We start from the raw sequence: 15,725 nt of genomic DNA, 5'->3' as shown, positions 1-15,725 counted from the left end.
ACTACTGTAGTAACAACATGTTCATTAATAGCATGCAATTTAGTCAAAAAGATTGGGAGAGGGTAAGTTGGAGTGGGCGCCTGTTCAGCTGTTCCATGTTGACAAGAAATCAAAAGTAAAATTATTGAAACGTAGTCACTGATCCATTTGGTTGCTTCTCATGTAAATAAAATGATTGTGCAAGTCGGAGTGTATTCAAAACTCGTTGCTTACCTTATAGTTGTGTGTATCTATAGAAGCGTTGAGGATTTCTACCGTCACGATAGAACAACTTGACTGCTCGTGGACTACAAAAATTCCCATTTAAAAATTAAAGTTATTGTATTCATACCTGCAGATGGTTAACCGATAGAATGAAGATCCAATCCATATGCAATCAGACCTTCTCTAGTTCTCCTTGCTGAAGATTATGACAAACACTATTGGCAAATGCAAACAGAAACGGTCATGAGGAGAAGATGGGTAACTGCAATCCTTCCACGTCTTCAAGGTAGTGCATCTGTGCATCAGTGCAAAATAGCTGTCAGCCTATTTACAGTCTACTGTAGCTCTACAACGGACAACTTTATCAACATGACATGAATACAGTCCCATCTGATGCAAAAAAGCATCTTGTCTAATGCATCATCGCCATCTTGCATAAAGTAAGCGCTTAGTCTTTTACTGAAACTGTAAATGAAAATGACTTGTGCAAAAACTAATGGAGTAGTCGCTATTCTATCTTGTCACCTGGTTATGCCAACATCGTGCTATCAAATAATTATTTGAAATAGAAAAAGAATGAAGTTAAGTTATTGAATTAAGTTATGTCGGGTATCGTAATGAAATCGTATTACAGTATTCTCTCTAGCTTGTTTAGTATCGTTCATGCTAAACTTACTGAGTGGGTAAAACTTGCAGTTTGGTACTACAATTTAAAATGAATTGGACTGTGATGATTACTCCATTTATTACCATAAAACGATTGCTGTAAAAGAAGGCGTAGTACTGCCATTAATTTGATATTTGTGTCATGTCATTAATAAAGGTAAAACTAAAGCATATTGATGAGCAATCGTAGTGGATTGGAAGGCAGAATGACTGGATCGATTTACGCTTAATAAGCAGTATAGAAGCACGAATAAGTGACTTTATACGTTCTCAGTCCTCAATGCACCGTACTATAGACTATTGAATGGATAAATGTGTTTTAATATTTTGCTAATCAGAGTTATTCGCTAGGAAAAAACAGTTTACGAGTATATATATATTATACAAGGGACGATATAAGAGTTTAGTTTGATTGTGAGTGAAGAAGAAATTTACTTCAACAGTATTCATATCGAAGATCTACTTATCGGATATAGTATAGTAATATCAATCTAATAATCTATTTCAATTAGGTAATGGTTTCAATTGCGTATAAAAGTGAAATTATTAGGGTTTCATTACCGTACTTGAAATTAAAATATACTGATGGAATGCATGCAGCGTTAAAACTCTGCAAGTCGCTTTTTGCCATTAATTTTATAGTCATTATGGCATAAAAGTACACAACGTCACTAAATCATCATCAAGTATCAAATACTATAGAAAATAGTAAAGCACACCAATTGGCAATGGGGCAAAGTCAAAATGGTAATATTATATTAAACGTATATATTAGACGTATATAAAACGTATATTAAACGCATTAATTGAACAGCAATGACAAGGAAAACTAAAACTAAAGCAAATACATCTATTAAATAGAATTGATGCCATGAGATATTATACTTTTCCGTACGTAAATATTCACCATCATTGCAATTTAACGCATATTCCATCCAATCGCTAGCTTCCTCAACAGGTGTTCTACTATTCGGTCTATTTTGAATTAATTTCGAAATTCTAAGAGTACTTTCTATAATATCTTGTCGTGTTGTAACGTTTATAATTGCATAATACAGATCATCTTGCGTCGTTTCTTCTACATTTAATACTACTCCAACATTTTTAGCTGCTATTTTAGGCCCATGGCTGGCTTGATCACCGACAACTGGAATACCGATCATAGGTACACCATGATAAGCGCCTTCGAGAATGTTATTTAAACCACAATGCGTAACAAGTGCTTTAGTATTTGAGTGACCAAGGAGATCTTTCTGTGACCACCACTGAATAATTTTAATATTTGAAGCAATACTTTGCGGAATATGTTCCGTATATTTCCAAATAACATTATATGGTAACTGGCTAAAAGTATTAAAAAGCATTGTAACATTAGTGGCATATTTTAATGCGGTTACCTATCGTACCAAAGGAGATAACCACTGTGCCGTTAGGATTCTTCGATGCAAATTGTTGCAAATCAGAAGATAATGATTGAGCAGGTTTAGGGAGTATAGGGCCGACTACTTTGGTAGTCGGTGAAGTTGGACGAGGATAATCCATAGTAAAATCTGTATTGACTAAAAGAAATGAGGCTCGACTATACACTAAATCGGGAATGCTATCAATGCCTAAACTAGTTTTGTTTACTTCTGCAAACATGTAAGGTAGAAAAAATAAATGGACTAATGTCGATGTAAGATGAGAAACAACGACTTTAATAATACGCTGATGTAATGGCATTTTGTTGGTAAATTTGAGTCCAAGTTGTGGAACATAAGCCAACGGATTAGGTATATGGCAGAATCCAGTTACGAGTGGATCGGCAAATCCAAATGCAGCAACAGCAACCAAGACCTTAATGTTTGCTGCTTCAGTAATAATTTGACAAATAGGGCTGCTGATATCGCATAGAACTCCATCTGTTAATAAAATATTAATGATGAATTTCTTGTTACTTGACTGCTAAACAAACATTTTAATAGATTTAAATTTAATCTTTTACTTTTTAATTTTTTAATTTTAAATTTAACCTATTATACTATCTTGCCCATCAAGATTTACTTGTAAAAGTATCAAATCACTTGTAAATAACGATAAAACATTTGACGCAAATTATAATTCTATTACTAAGTAGGAGTAGCTACTAACGTGAGAATCTTATTATTGTATAATTGCATGAGCGAACTCTGTACTTATATATCCTGCTGTTGCTATCCTAACTACTCGTCTGTAAAGCTTTTAACATGACCATTATCCTCATTCAATGCTTTCTTATTAAGGTAAATTTAGCATCTATAAACATGAAAACTACATATCATCGGTTTAGTTTACGATATTTTGCAATAAGAACTAGGAATGAGAAAATCAGAGCTGGACTGTAATAAATTATCCCTTAAATACAATGAAGTCATTTACCATCTTAAAGAACGAGTTTACTATTGTTTAAACAAGAGCCAATTTTCTGCTATCGAATATCAATTAAACTGACATTCGCTTGAGTAAAAATAGGCGTCCTCAAGCGCTTTACATTAAAGTTATTGAGTATCAATAAGGTGTTAACCCTATTTACAAATAAGATGTTCTAATCGAATCAGATATCAACTGCCTGATGATAAAACCAATCTATTGGATACTGAATAGGATGCAAAGCTAGTAAATTTATTTGGGGGAGGGGGTGGTGAGCAGCAAGAATGGTGGAACTGTTGAACAGACTATCTATTAGATGATTCACTGTCTTATATTATAATTGAATGACATATCATTACCGCAATTTTGACGTTTTACATTTTCTAGTAAGTTTCTTTCTTTGCTAAAAGTAGCAAGGTCCATACCAGCGTGAATATGGCATGGCTGCAAATAGACATCGTTATTCTCTAAGGAAATGGCCGTACAATTTGCTAAGTGTTACTGCGTTACTGGAGTTTGATAATATTAGATTGCATATTTTTTAGGAGGCCGAAATTGAACAGCTGAAGATGCTACCATTATCACATTATGGCCTCGTCGATGTAATTCATCACCAATCGTTGCTACCACATGAGCATGACTATGATAATATTGAGCTGCCTGGAATATCTTGGCAGATTGGCTATGGCGAGGAAGAGCTATCAAAGCTAAAGCCAAAATTCCAAAAAACCTCCATACGCCTTGTTTGATTGCCATTCTTAATAATAGTTTGTTTCTATTTTTTGGATCTTTTGTACTTGATCCTTTAAATCAATCTTTACGTTAACAATCCTTTGATCGTTTTTCTGTTGGCAATAAGCAACTCAGCGATTTAGATTGCCATATTATCAGCTAGGTTAGCTATGTATAAAATTGCCATTTTTAAGTACAGGTGAGGTTAAAATCTATTCTTAGAAAGTTCATTTATTAATACTATATAATATAGTTAATACTTGTGATCATTGGTAACTTACTTTTTGCACTGAAAGATGATACATCGAATACCCCATTAACGAATGTTGGGGATAGATAATTTGCTGTTGAATCTAAGTTAGAGTTAGGATATTTGCGTGTAGTATAACGAGTAACCTGGTATGGTATTCAAGTTGGCAGCATTAGATTGTTAATATTGACCACGAACATAAATATAGTAATATGCATTGATCTCTCCATTTTCTTGCCTGTTGTGCTATTTAAATCAGACATATCAATAACAAGCAAATGACGAAATGTTATTCCTGAAGTCGATATCTTCGATAGAATTCCAAAATATCCAATGCGTTAAAGTGGCATTACAACACTCTCTTCGCTTCGTTATTATTGGTGGAATACATTGTCTTTCACGTTTGAAATTGCAGCAAAATTACTAATATGTGGAGATGATTTGATCAGCACAGTATTTTAGTCCTTTTAAATAGAATTTTTGGTGATACTATAGCCTACAGTAGGTTGGTTGTTCTGCCTCAATTAAAGGATTGCTGTAGGTATATTTATACTAACACCAACGCAAAATGATCAACACATTTTTCAAACATCGTAATACTTGTATAGTCAATCAATTTCAATCCTGTTATAGTAACTTACTACACTCTTATTTTTTTCTCTATATCTTGTAATTAAGTATTGTAGAAAGGTTTACGCCAAAGTCTACTAACTCATCGGGTGGCATTGGATGAAACTAAAATTCTATCATCCTATTTTCACTTTATTACAAAAGTTTCTTTTTACAGTAGGTTGTAAGTAATATGATGGACATCATTTCATTTATACTACAGCCATGTACAGTAGCTTGTTCATCATTCTATGAACATTGCATAATCTCAGTACATTGTTTTTTGCATACTGACTATTTGCATAGGAAAGAAAATGTTCTACTATCCAAGCGTGTTCCTACTCTATAGCTTTCTAACCTATGAAGAGCTATATATTGCTTACTTTAACTATCTCTTCGGCTAGAATGTATATTTTTACAGGCCCAATCTATCCAATGCTCTGGTTTTACTGATACCCAGTAGATAGAAAAAGTGTGAAGTAGGTGTATTTGTTGACCGTTTATCCAGCAAATCCTGTAACTTGCGTATTGCGATAGAGGGATGATTATAGGAATAATGTCAGGGTTACCAACCCATTCGACGTTTAAAATGATAGCGATTAATTAAGACTATTGTCACTTGTTGAAGGACTTACCTATTCATTAAGCTAGATGAGAATGCTAACACCCAGCAATATCTATAAAACACACAGATTAACAAGTATAAGAGAAATTCAGTTCACAACCCAAAATGTCAACTATAGGTCTAATGGCGATAAAGGAGCGATTACATTATGGCAATAATGTTAAGGTTTGCGTTTAAAATGGCATCGATTAAGATTGCTTTAACTGGTTGAAAGACTTACCTGCTAAGCAAGATGAGAATGTTAACACCCAACAATATCTGTCAAAGGCACAGATTAATAAGTATGAGAGAGAAATCTGTAGTATGGAAAAAGAATGTGAGAAAAAAAGATGTTCACTGGTTGACTGCCATTTCACGTGTAGAAGGCAGTAGAAGAAGAGGAAGACTAAGTAGAGAGTCGGCGCTGCAAGTTACTGTGCAAAATAGCTTGTCACCCTATAGGAGTAGGAATTGAATCTACAGCGGACAATATTATAAGCAAGATATCAACCGAGTAACCTCACTTGGACTGAGAAAGTATCGCACAGGCACGCAATTTACTGCATGCTCGCCATTCACTTTTCTTGGCTCTAATTGAAATCACTAATTTACTTTGTAAACTGTGGATAGCAAGGTGAGAAACAGAATGAAAGCAGGCGATCTCACCTTTAGGGTCGGGAAAAAGTGGAAGACAACATGGACAACAAGGTAAGACGATTTTCTTTTTGCAATATCCCTTCCAGTCATGATCGCCTTTGCTAGCAGAAATGTTGTACCAAATACATTGACTATTTTATCTTCTCATGTTATTTTGACCAAGAACTTGGTGAGATTGTTTCTCTTTCAAGTCCGTCTTTTACTGCAATTTGCAATAAACATTGAACTAGCTGCACAATTGCATTGATTGCAATACTATTAATTTTGTTTTGATTTATTTTGGGTATTGATTAAACTGACTTTTGGGGGTTTGCTTTGTGATCGACTGCAATTTCGCAAATCATTTTCTTTATCCCTATTTTTATTTTCTCATCCTATTTTACCTCAATCTTAATCCTTCATCTTTTTACAAATGTTTTCGTTTTCTCTTCAAATCTCTCTTTCACTACCATTTATAATTGGAATTGAACCAACTCAACCATTACATTCTCCCCATGGACGAATATGCAATGGTGTTTTGCATTATTTATTTTCGGGCATTGGTTTTACTGACATTAGGGGTATACTTTATCCATCTGTACAGAGCGCACATCTATCATCTTCATTGATAGAAGTGATGTTAATTTAGTTTATTAAGAGCTGAAGAGATCACCATCTACAGTATTACAAGACTGTCATCAATATTTGCTTTAGACTAGATGGGATGCTTAATGATAGATAGGCTGCAATCCATTTTCTCCATCCCAATGTTGATCTTTATGTTCTCCTATTTTACCAATGTTTTGTTAGAGACGTTTTTCCTTTTCTCTTTCAAGTCCCTCTTTGACTACGATTTGTAATAGACATTAAACTAACTCAGCAATTGCATTGACCATAGACTAGACATAGACTACACTGCTTTTAATCATGCTTTGCTTTATTTATTTTTGGGTATTGGTTTTACTGACATTGGGGGTATACTTTATCCATTTGGACAGTATACACATCAATCATCTTCATTGATTATGGAAGCAATGTTAACTTAGTTTATTGTCACTCTCGTTAAATTGCACTGGGTACAAGATACAAGATTAACTTTACATTTCATGCAAATCTTTTTCACGTGGGTTACTAAGCAGTAATCCTCGCTACCCCTGATGATGAGTTGAGAGTGTTGAAGATTCCATTGCATGTCCTCTATATCGAAGTGAGGGGATGGTAGAGTGATTTGTAGCTGTAGTGTTTGGGGGTTATAAATATTCAAACTAGATCCATTTTTATATAGTATTAACTGCTTGTCCGACCATAGATTTTCATGGTTGAAGAATTGTGTAAATGGGAGATGATCGAAGTATTCGAAATTGTCTTTGTATCTTTTCATGCTTAAATTTCCGTATTCGTCGAGTATCGAGTATTTCTACCATTTGCGTCTGTATTTTCTACTATCGCAGTCACAAGGATAAATATAAATGTTTAATAAGAGCAAACATAGCATTGAAGAAATTATCTAATGGCATGTCTTAAAATAAGTTCATTAATTGGGCGGTACAAAGGCACATTGAATACATACGAAAGAAAACTAAAATCATTTCTGAGCTAATATAGCCCGATTTCATCGGTGTTGGTACTGTAGAGCTGTTTTACTTCAAAATATATGCGCTTGCTTGCTAGCAGTAGAATTTACATTAACCTTTAAATTGACGACGTTAAAGTCAATGCGCATATTAAAATGGAAGGAATGGAATCAGTAAACGATAAAGCTATTATAGTTAGTACTTTAAGTCATCTATACAGAAATAAATTAGACTTTTTAGCCTACAGTGGGCTAGACTACGAATTTCTTACAGACTTAATATTTATTGATATTATACACGTAAAGAAAATGGGGGAACTGATGTATAACTCAATGTAAGAAATAATCAATTTGCTAGTAAATACGAAAGCAAAATTGGTTCTGTAAATCTAATAGCTCATCTATGTCAAGTACTACAAGAATATAAACCAAAATCCCAGAATTGCGAATTAACTAATGTTTATCAAAATTAATCCAGCAAGGACTCGAGTTTATCACTAATTAGCTTACCGGATGACATAACCCACTTATGGATAGATCCGGATTCAGAAGTATCGCTGCAATCGCAAAATATCACATTGGAGCTGCCATCGAGAGGATCAGAAACAGGATTAAAGCGATTACAGCTAGGACATTTTATAAAGTATGAACAATCTGATTTTGTGCATCCTGGCATCCTTTCTTTAATCAGGGATGCTAGTTTATTCCGAAGAAATTCATATGGCTTCTCATTTATGAATTTTTTCACCTTTGCTTCTATTGTTTTCTGTATTTGTGGTTTATTTGGTACCATTCGATAGCGATATTGGATACCAATATAGGAACTCTCTTTTTTAACTACAATATCATAACAATCTTCTTTCAGCCGATATTTTTCACACTTGTAACGTAGCTCAATCTTTAACTTTTTCCATTCTTTATAGCAAGATACAAGTAAACAAAATAAAATGCCATCAGGAATATTAGGCATTTGTGATGGCTTAAATCCAACGTAAAGCCATCCTGACTCTTTAAATCCTTTGCAATCAAGCTCTTGGCTATTTGAACGAAGTAAATAGGGCACGAAATACTGATCAGTACTATCATCATCTTCTTTCCTGACCTTGCAAATAATGCCATAAGATTCCATTAAATCTAATAAAAATTTTCTTTCCTTTTCTTCTACTTTGAGCTTATCGAATTTAGAATTAATATAGTTTTGCGACATGATTCCTATCTTTCCAGCTTCTATATATTCTTTCTTTCTTGTCAGCATTTTACTATCAGGTTTATGTAACTGAATAATAGAACGAAATACATCTAATAGCCATTCAACTTGAGTAACAACTTCTCCTTGGACAGGTTCATTTTGGCAATAAACGATTTCTCTTAGATCATGAAGACAGCGTAACATTTGATGAACATCTTCAGTGCCGTCGCATAATTTGTACTCTTCGGCTAATAGCTTGATTTCTTCAGCTGTCATAATTCTGCTAACGCTCTGATTTAACTTTGTAGGAAATGCCTGCAATATAGCTGCCATAATATACCATTTATGTGAAATTTTAGATAAAGGATCAATGGAGGGTTGATGATCAACAAAGTCCCATAGAATATTATGTAATTTTGTACAATTTTTTTGACGCTGCGATCGCGTTTCTTCACTGTTATCCTTGTGATTACAGTTAAATATAATTCTAGATCCATATATGTGATCACTATAAAAAGGAAATTCTTGAAGAATAGTATTTTCAAATATCTTAAATCTTTCTTGACAGGCCTTTTCATCACCTAATTTATCAGCGTGTGTCCCGACTAAAATAACTATAGGCCATACGATATCTTCTGAAACACCATTAATTTTGGCCTTTGTCTTAGCAATACTTTTACTACTACCGATAATTGAAGCAAGCCATTCTTGTACGGCTTCCAAGTATGTCATTTCGGTGTTCTCGCCTTCTTGATTAACGACATGATTGTTCATATCTTGAGACATATCTAGGACGAGAAGATAAATGTAATTGTGCGATAGGAATGGCTGATGAGTTATGTGATAAATGGAATGACAAGCAACGTCCCATAGTTTATCGTAATGGCTGTGATCTATTACTGAAGCTCTATCTGATTCAGAGCTTCCTCGAAAGTAATTCTTAAGAAAATCTAGTGGAATCATGTCTTCATCAGCCTGTGTAGTCTGAGGACTGGTCTCGACGAGATTGCTTGTAGAAGCAGTACTATCTAATTGAGTTGATGGCGATGGTGTCGAGGATTCAATATTATTCGAGCTGGAATCAGAATGTGATTCCTCTTCTCGTTTTAGGAGTTTAACATCTCCGATCGCTGTAATGACTTTTCTAGCTAGAACTGCTTTAAAATCATCAACTGATTTATCATCCATGTTATAAGTGACCAATTTGACAAGTTCTTTTGTGATTACTTCTGCTGTTGTCGCTTCAACTGCATGAATGAAGCCTTGTTGTATAAAAGCTTGAATAAGACATGATTTTCCAACATTTTGCGGACCGGTAATTATGATCCTAATAATTTCATTACGACAGGATACGTATCTTCTAGCTTCAACATAGGCTTCCTTATATTCTTTTTCTTAGGATAAATATGAATATTAAATTTTGAATAAAGAACGAATAAATTATCATGCTTCATTTTTAATTAACTTCATCTATAGTATTCTACGAAATAATCCAATCTGTAAATCTACCCTACTAGGCATTTAAAATTATCTCAGTTTAAATCTAAAGACATAAGATAACGGTACGAATTAAGGCTATCGCCAATCCTAACAACTGTACAACCTTATCTATGGCTATTTAACTACTTGATAAAATAATGACTCCAATGGTAACAGTTTAATAATATTTTATAACTAGGATTATTGATCTTTCATTTAATGCGAATAAGGAGAACATTATGTAATATTCTCATCGCCAACAATTAATTACGGTGAAAAAATATATTACAAACTTTATTTTGTAATATAATAAACGAAAAGAATTATACATTAATCAACAATATTTGTTTAAAACAAGTTTTGTTACCGCGTCCGTTCCTCGAGGTGTTAGCTTTTATCTCGAATTTTCTAGCAGGATTTTGATTATTTGTAACTTGGCTATCCTTTAGTGTGCAGCAAAACTGAAAATAGTTGTCATCGCGTCTTGATTTTAGTATTTTAATAAATTGAAGGATTCTCTCGTTATTACTCAGGCGAACATCTTTAAGTTTATTAGCTTCGTCATCAGATATTAACCCAATACTTTGTAAATCGTGTACAATATCCACCAAAGGGACATCACTCAAGATCTGTTGATCTCCCTTATCGATGACATAGGTGAGGCATTTGCTCATAACCATTTTTTGAAATACTTTTGTCAACTCTGCTTGAAAAATTATTTGAGAAGAAATGTGACATTGGATCAATATTACTTTAAAACAAAGTACTGTACAGCGCTGCAAAAGAACAGGTAAAGGCAGAAAAGGTTTAATCCTAGCTAAGACGATCCTAGTTTGTAATGAGATCAAAGTTCAGATTTTTGGCTACGTTTTGTATGCTTGATTTTGTAAAAACTATCAAATAGGCAAAGGTCAGGGCAAAAGATGAACTAATGAATCACTAATCTTATATGGAAATATCCAAGATCAAATTAAAGATAAAATGGGAGCAGCTTATTTACCGGATACGAATTAACGAACATATATATATTTACGAACATGTCTAAGAACTACAGTGAAACTAAATACACTACAGTTACATTAAGCTTAATCAATCGTTTTGGAGCGTAAAGTTTTAATAACATTTGTTGGCACTGCTAAAATCAGACAAGATTTACTCTATCACAAGAGATATTGTACAAAAACAGAAGGCTCCCACAGATTCAATGCAATGACATTACAATTAATAGAACTAGGTACCACTTGTTGCGACCACACTAAAACACTCTACACGCTTCCTATTTTGAAGGTGTCCGATTTTATTTCAATCTCACCTATTTGTGCTTATTTTACTATTGTGATCATTACTGCCCTTCTTATTTGCATAATTATAGTGCAGTCTCATAACAGTCAGGCAACGTGCAGCTATATTCAAATATTAAGCTTTGCCCAGATTACGAATTGGTGCTTACGACAAACAACAACGAATAGTTAACTGAGCACAATAATATAAGTATCCTAACGCACCCCTATCGTTAGATTGTAACTCAATCCATGTATGCTGACATTCTAGCTACTATGACTATTAACAGTTAATATGCATATCAAAAAGGAACAAAATCAATCAAACATCTTCAGAAGAACATAACCTCGAAAGGCAATCAGCATTTGTGTTAAATAAAGCTCATTTAGAATAAAAATTGATATTAAAATCGGACAGCAACACCACTGCAAATAATTAATTGGTGCATATAACATGCAGTTTTATAAATTACACCACAGTAGTAGTAGTGTGAAGGCAAGGCTTCAGTAGGAACAATCTTCTATTTCAATATTCCTCAGTACTACAAAAATAAGGAGGCTACCCTATATCATTGCATTTACTTCTAGTGACTAACAGAATAGAGCCACCATGGAATGATCGATTTAATGTACATAATTATTCGTTTAATTAATTCATTATATATAAATCATTATGTAAGATTATTACGGTATTGAGGGGCTATCATACAATAATTTTCCTTCCAATATAGATCGTTTTAGATCTGGACTACTTTCAAATATAAATAACCATTTATATAATCTATTGCTTACTGGTGTGTGATAACTTTAAAGAAGAGAATCCAATTTTATCCTTTCACTCAAATCATAATATTGACACTAAGACTGCTTAGCTTTGGAGAATGTAGCAAGCCTACGAAAGACGAAGACTATTCCTCTGCAGAATAATATAATCCGCAACAGCACAACCGGTATGAATGATCATCAGTACTGGAATGTATACTGGCTTCAATTAGCATGGACTCCCAGAAAAAACACCTTGGACTGCACCAGGGACTACTGCATGAAAAGGAAAGAAAGAGGGACGCAAAGCAGCCGTCAGTGCAAAATAATGTGCAGGCCTATCATTTTTCCCCTCATTCTACAGTACCGATGAAACCGTTGAATAACATTCATCATCTAAAGCAGAGCTTAGTGCTGTAACAGGCACAACTTAATTTCGAAAATATTAGTCAGTTCAGAATCGACTGTCTGCATACTAAAGTATGACCAAAATAGGCCAAATGTCTGTCCGTCCAAAGGAGTGTCCAGTCCAGGTATTTTTTCTAGTAGCCCATAACTAAGGGCAATTGGGCAATGGGCATTCGTAACATCCCTTACGATACTAATTGCAACAGACTAAAATCACAGATGGTAATTACTGAACAAAACTATCGCTGGCATTACTGAGATCATGGTAGCATCATTATTTTGGTATCATGGTAGAATCATTATTTTGATTCTGATTGCATATACAATTGAATGCATCAATTTTACCCTTCCTTTTACCTTGAGAGGTCGCTGCAGCTGTTGGCTTTGAGCTTTGCTTTTCATCAGATTCTTTATTTTTATTTTTCAATTCGTCCGATGTATAACCGTTCTGTTGATTTTGGCTACGTATCATTTCAGTATTTTCAGTATTGTCCTCTGTTTTTTTATCTGTCCTTTTAGTTCCGTTATTTTTACTTTCTAGATTTCTAACATTTTGATTTGGATCGAACAGTTTGCCATTTTGTTCAGCTAAATGATACAATAGTAAATTAATTTTTTCCGTATTTTCTTTCATCATTGGCATTAATTCCTTTATGTCTTTACTGCAGTTTTTAAAATCGGAGACATTTAAAGTTTCTAAAAATTTTTCAATGTTCTCTTGGACTAGTTGTTTTACACTGTCATTTGAACTATTAAAACTATGTACGTCTCCCTTTATTTTCTCAAGCATCGTTACTATCAATGACTTTTCGTCTACTAAGACCTCATTTAATATATTTTGAGCATAGTGTTTTAGATCTTCAACATTTTCAACTTTGCCCAATTGGGTCTGATATTTGAAGTTTTTTTTAATAGCAGATGAATCCAAAAGCTCGTAAGATTTTTTATTGATTGAGCCAGAGCCCTCAAGGAATGATTTTTGGCGGAAGCCATATTCACAAATGTCGCTTTTTTCCCCCTTCAATTTGTAGTACTTTACTGTGTTGTCCTCGACAGTCCTAATGCCAATATTTTTTAATAACTCGGAGGCTCTGATCTTTTTCTTTTCTGGTAAAACTTTTAATTCACTTCCAGTACCTTTTGACCTACGATACGAATATTGCATATGTTCATTTTGTGTTCAGCAAATTCTTAATCCATTATAGAAATGTGAAGAGAACGACATTCTAGACCACTAAGTCCATTTTTATAGCGAATGCTACCCAACATGAAGCAAAGTACTCTACAAAACTACGTATATTAATGCAAGATGTTATATTCACAAATGTAGATTAAATTGCATAATCATAAGTTACAAGACAGCTGATAGCAGCTGATAGGTTATAAAAGCCTGCGCATGTTGATAATATAATAAATTACCCATCACCATTAAAAGACCGTGGATGGAAAATGCTTTACTCATATTTGCATGTAAGTACACAAGGGACCTTGCAGATATTCAATCAGCTATATTCAGGTTACATTTAGCGATTAATATATTTTAATTCTAAATAAAAAGTATTTCTAATTTTCATGAATTAGGTTACCAATCATTTCTTATAGGATTACCGAAGCAATTCAACTAATAAAAACGTATCTCGCAGTATTCGGCCCAGCTAATTTTAAAACCAATAGTGCTGAACTTAGGGTAAATGGTTTAATTAATGATGCACCACTGTACGAGTTTATATCCGAACTTTATACCACTTGAAAATTAAGATATTCCATCAAAGCAATACCGTAAGTAAACTGATATATGCCCCTGAGTGATGGAAAAATTGTTATGTAAACCGGAAATTTGGACAAGAGGGTAAAAACAGATTATCCTTGCTATAGTGCAATATCGTACACCTTTCAATTGGCATAAAGTTTGGAATATATGCAGACTCTAACAGATGTGCATCAGTGTTTAAGCTATTTCCAGTAAATATCAAAGTTGGCGGCAGTAATACTGGCTAAGTTTAATGATCCTTTACAATGCCATCATGGCAACTATGCTCTTGAACGATGTGTTAAGCGACGAGGGTTACATTAGGGTTAAGCAAGCACTCACAGCGGGACTACAGTACGCTTGACATAGTGACGATAAGAACTCCATTGCCTTTTTTTATAGTAACTAATGTGAATCAAAAACATTCCCTTACTAGATTACTCACTACTAAAATAATGTTAGAAAAGTTCATATTGAGAGTAATAAGCAAAGATAATCCAAGTCAAACATGTACGAAAATTTAAAATAGATATCGTGCAGAATTTCTACGATATGAATTTAGAAATTCAAACCGCCTTGTTGCGTAAATAATTAGCGATACACTTGGAAAGAAAATCTGTTCATACATACAGGTAAGAAGTCATGTGTTTCTTGCTAAAAGTAGGACTGGCAATAGTCTTGATAGCAAACTCAGCTAGATCAACTGGCTTTGAATTGCTTGACGATGTAGTTTCTTCGTTCGCAAAGGCTTTAATAATAGCATCAGTCATGTCATCAGCCAATTTTTTAATATAATGATAATTGATTTCATCGGAGATATAAGATATTTGTTGTTCAAACATTAACAAGATTTCCAAAGCCATCATTGAGATTGCCAATGTGGTATCGTCATTATCGGGTGCTATTTTGTCAATAAGTTCTTTCAATTTCTTTCTATCGTATTTTTGGAGATACCATTCAATACCATCGCCCAACAACTGTATTATGATGTTTGCAGTAGCAGAACATCTAAAAACGCTTGATACTCCGCCTGTGACTGCCGTTGCTGTATCTGAAGCCGCGCTCCCCAAGATATTGGTAGCAACTTTCACACCTTTTCCTGTTTTGCCTAGTGGTGCACTCTCTTCGTTTTCTACAATTTTGGAGGCAATTTCCAGTTTTACAATGAATTTGAGTATAAAGTGCTCAGAAATGT

The 15,725-nt window shown here is 34.0% G+C and overlaps 3 protein-coding genes across 3 annotated transcripts; all 3 read right to left on the bottom strand.

The window, feature by feature from the left end:
* Positions 1-1,628: 1,628 nt before the first annotated feature.
* On the bottom strand, positions 1,629-6,200 carry TRIADDRAFT_62405 (uncharacterized protein; the record flags this gene model as incomplete). Its single annotated transcript, XM_002118329.1, has 8 exons — positions 1,629-2,267; positions 2,377-2,771; positions 3,618-3,725; positions 4,272-4,386; positions 4,882-4,906; positions 5,485-5,526; positions 5,695-5,732; positions 6,120-6,200. The coding sequence occupies 8 exons, from the start codon at positions 6,198-6,200 to the stop codon at positions 1,629-1,631; spliced, it is 1,443 nt and encodes a 480-aa protein (XP_002118365.1).
* Positions 6,201-8,131: 1,931 nt separating this feature from the next.
* TRIADDRAFT_62404 (uncharacterized protein) lies at positions 8,132-11,010 on the bottom strand (the record flags this gene model as incomplete). Its single annotated transcript, XM_002118328.1, has 2 exons — positions 8,132-10,245; positions 10,698-11,010. 2 exons carry the CDS (start codon positions 11,008-11,010, stop codon positions 8,132-8,134), a joined length of 2,427 nt encoding a protein of 808 aa, XP_002118364.1.
* A 2,044-nt stretch (positions 11,011-13,054) lies between these two features.
* Positions 13,055-15,393, bottom strand: TRIADDRAFT_62403 (uncharacterized protein; the record flags this gene model as incomplete). Its single annotated transcript, XM_002118327.1, has 2 exons — positions 13,055-13,925; positions 15,161-15,393. The coding sequence occupies 2 exons, from the start codon at positions 15,391-15,393 to the stop codon at positions 13,055-13,057; spliced, it is 1,104 nt and encodes a 367-aa protein (XP_002118363.1).
* Between the last annotated feature and the right edge of the window lie 332 nt (positions 15,394-15,725).

This window comes from Trichoplax adhaerens, genomic scaffold (assembly GCF_000150275.1).
Source record: "Trichoplax adhaerens TRIADscaffold_45 genomic scaffold, whole genome shotgun sequence".
In the NCBI taxonomy this organism is placed as follows: Eukaryota; Metazoa; Placozoa; class Uniplacotomia; order Trichoplacea; family Trichoplacidae; genus Trichoplax; species Trichoplax adhaerens.
The sequence above is the reverse complement of the archived record's forward strand: the minus strand, read 5'-3'. Positions and strand labels throughout refer to the sequence as shown.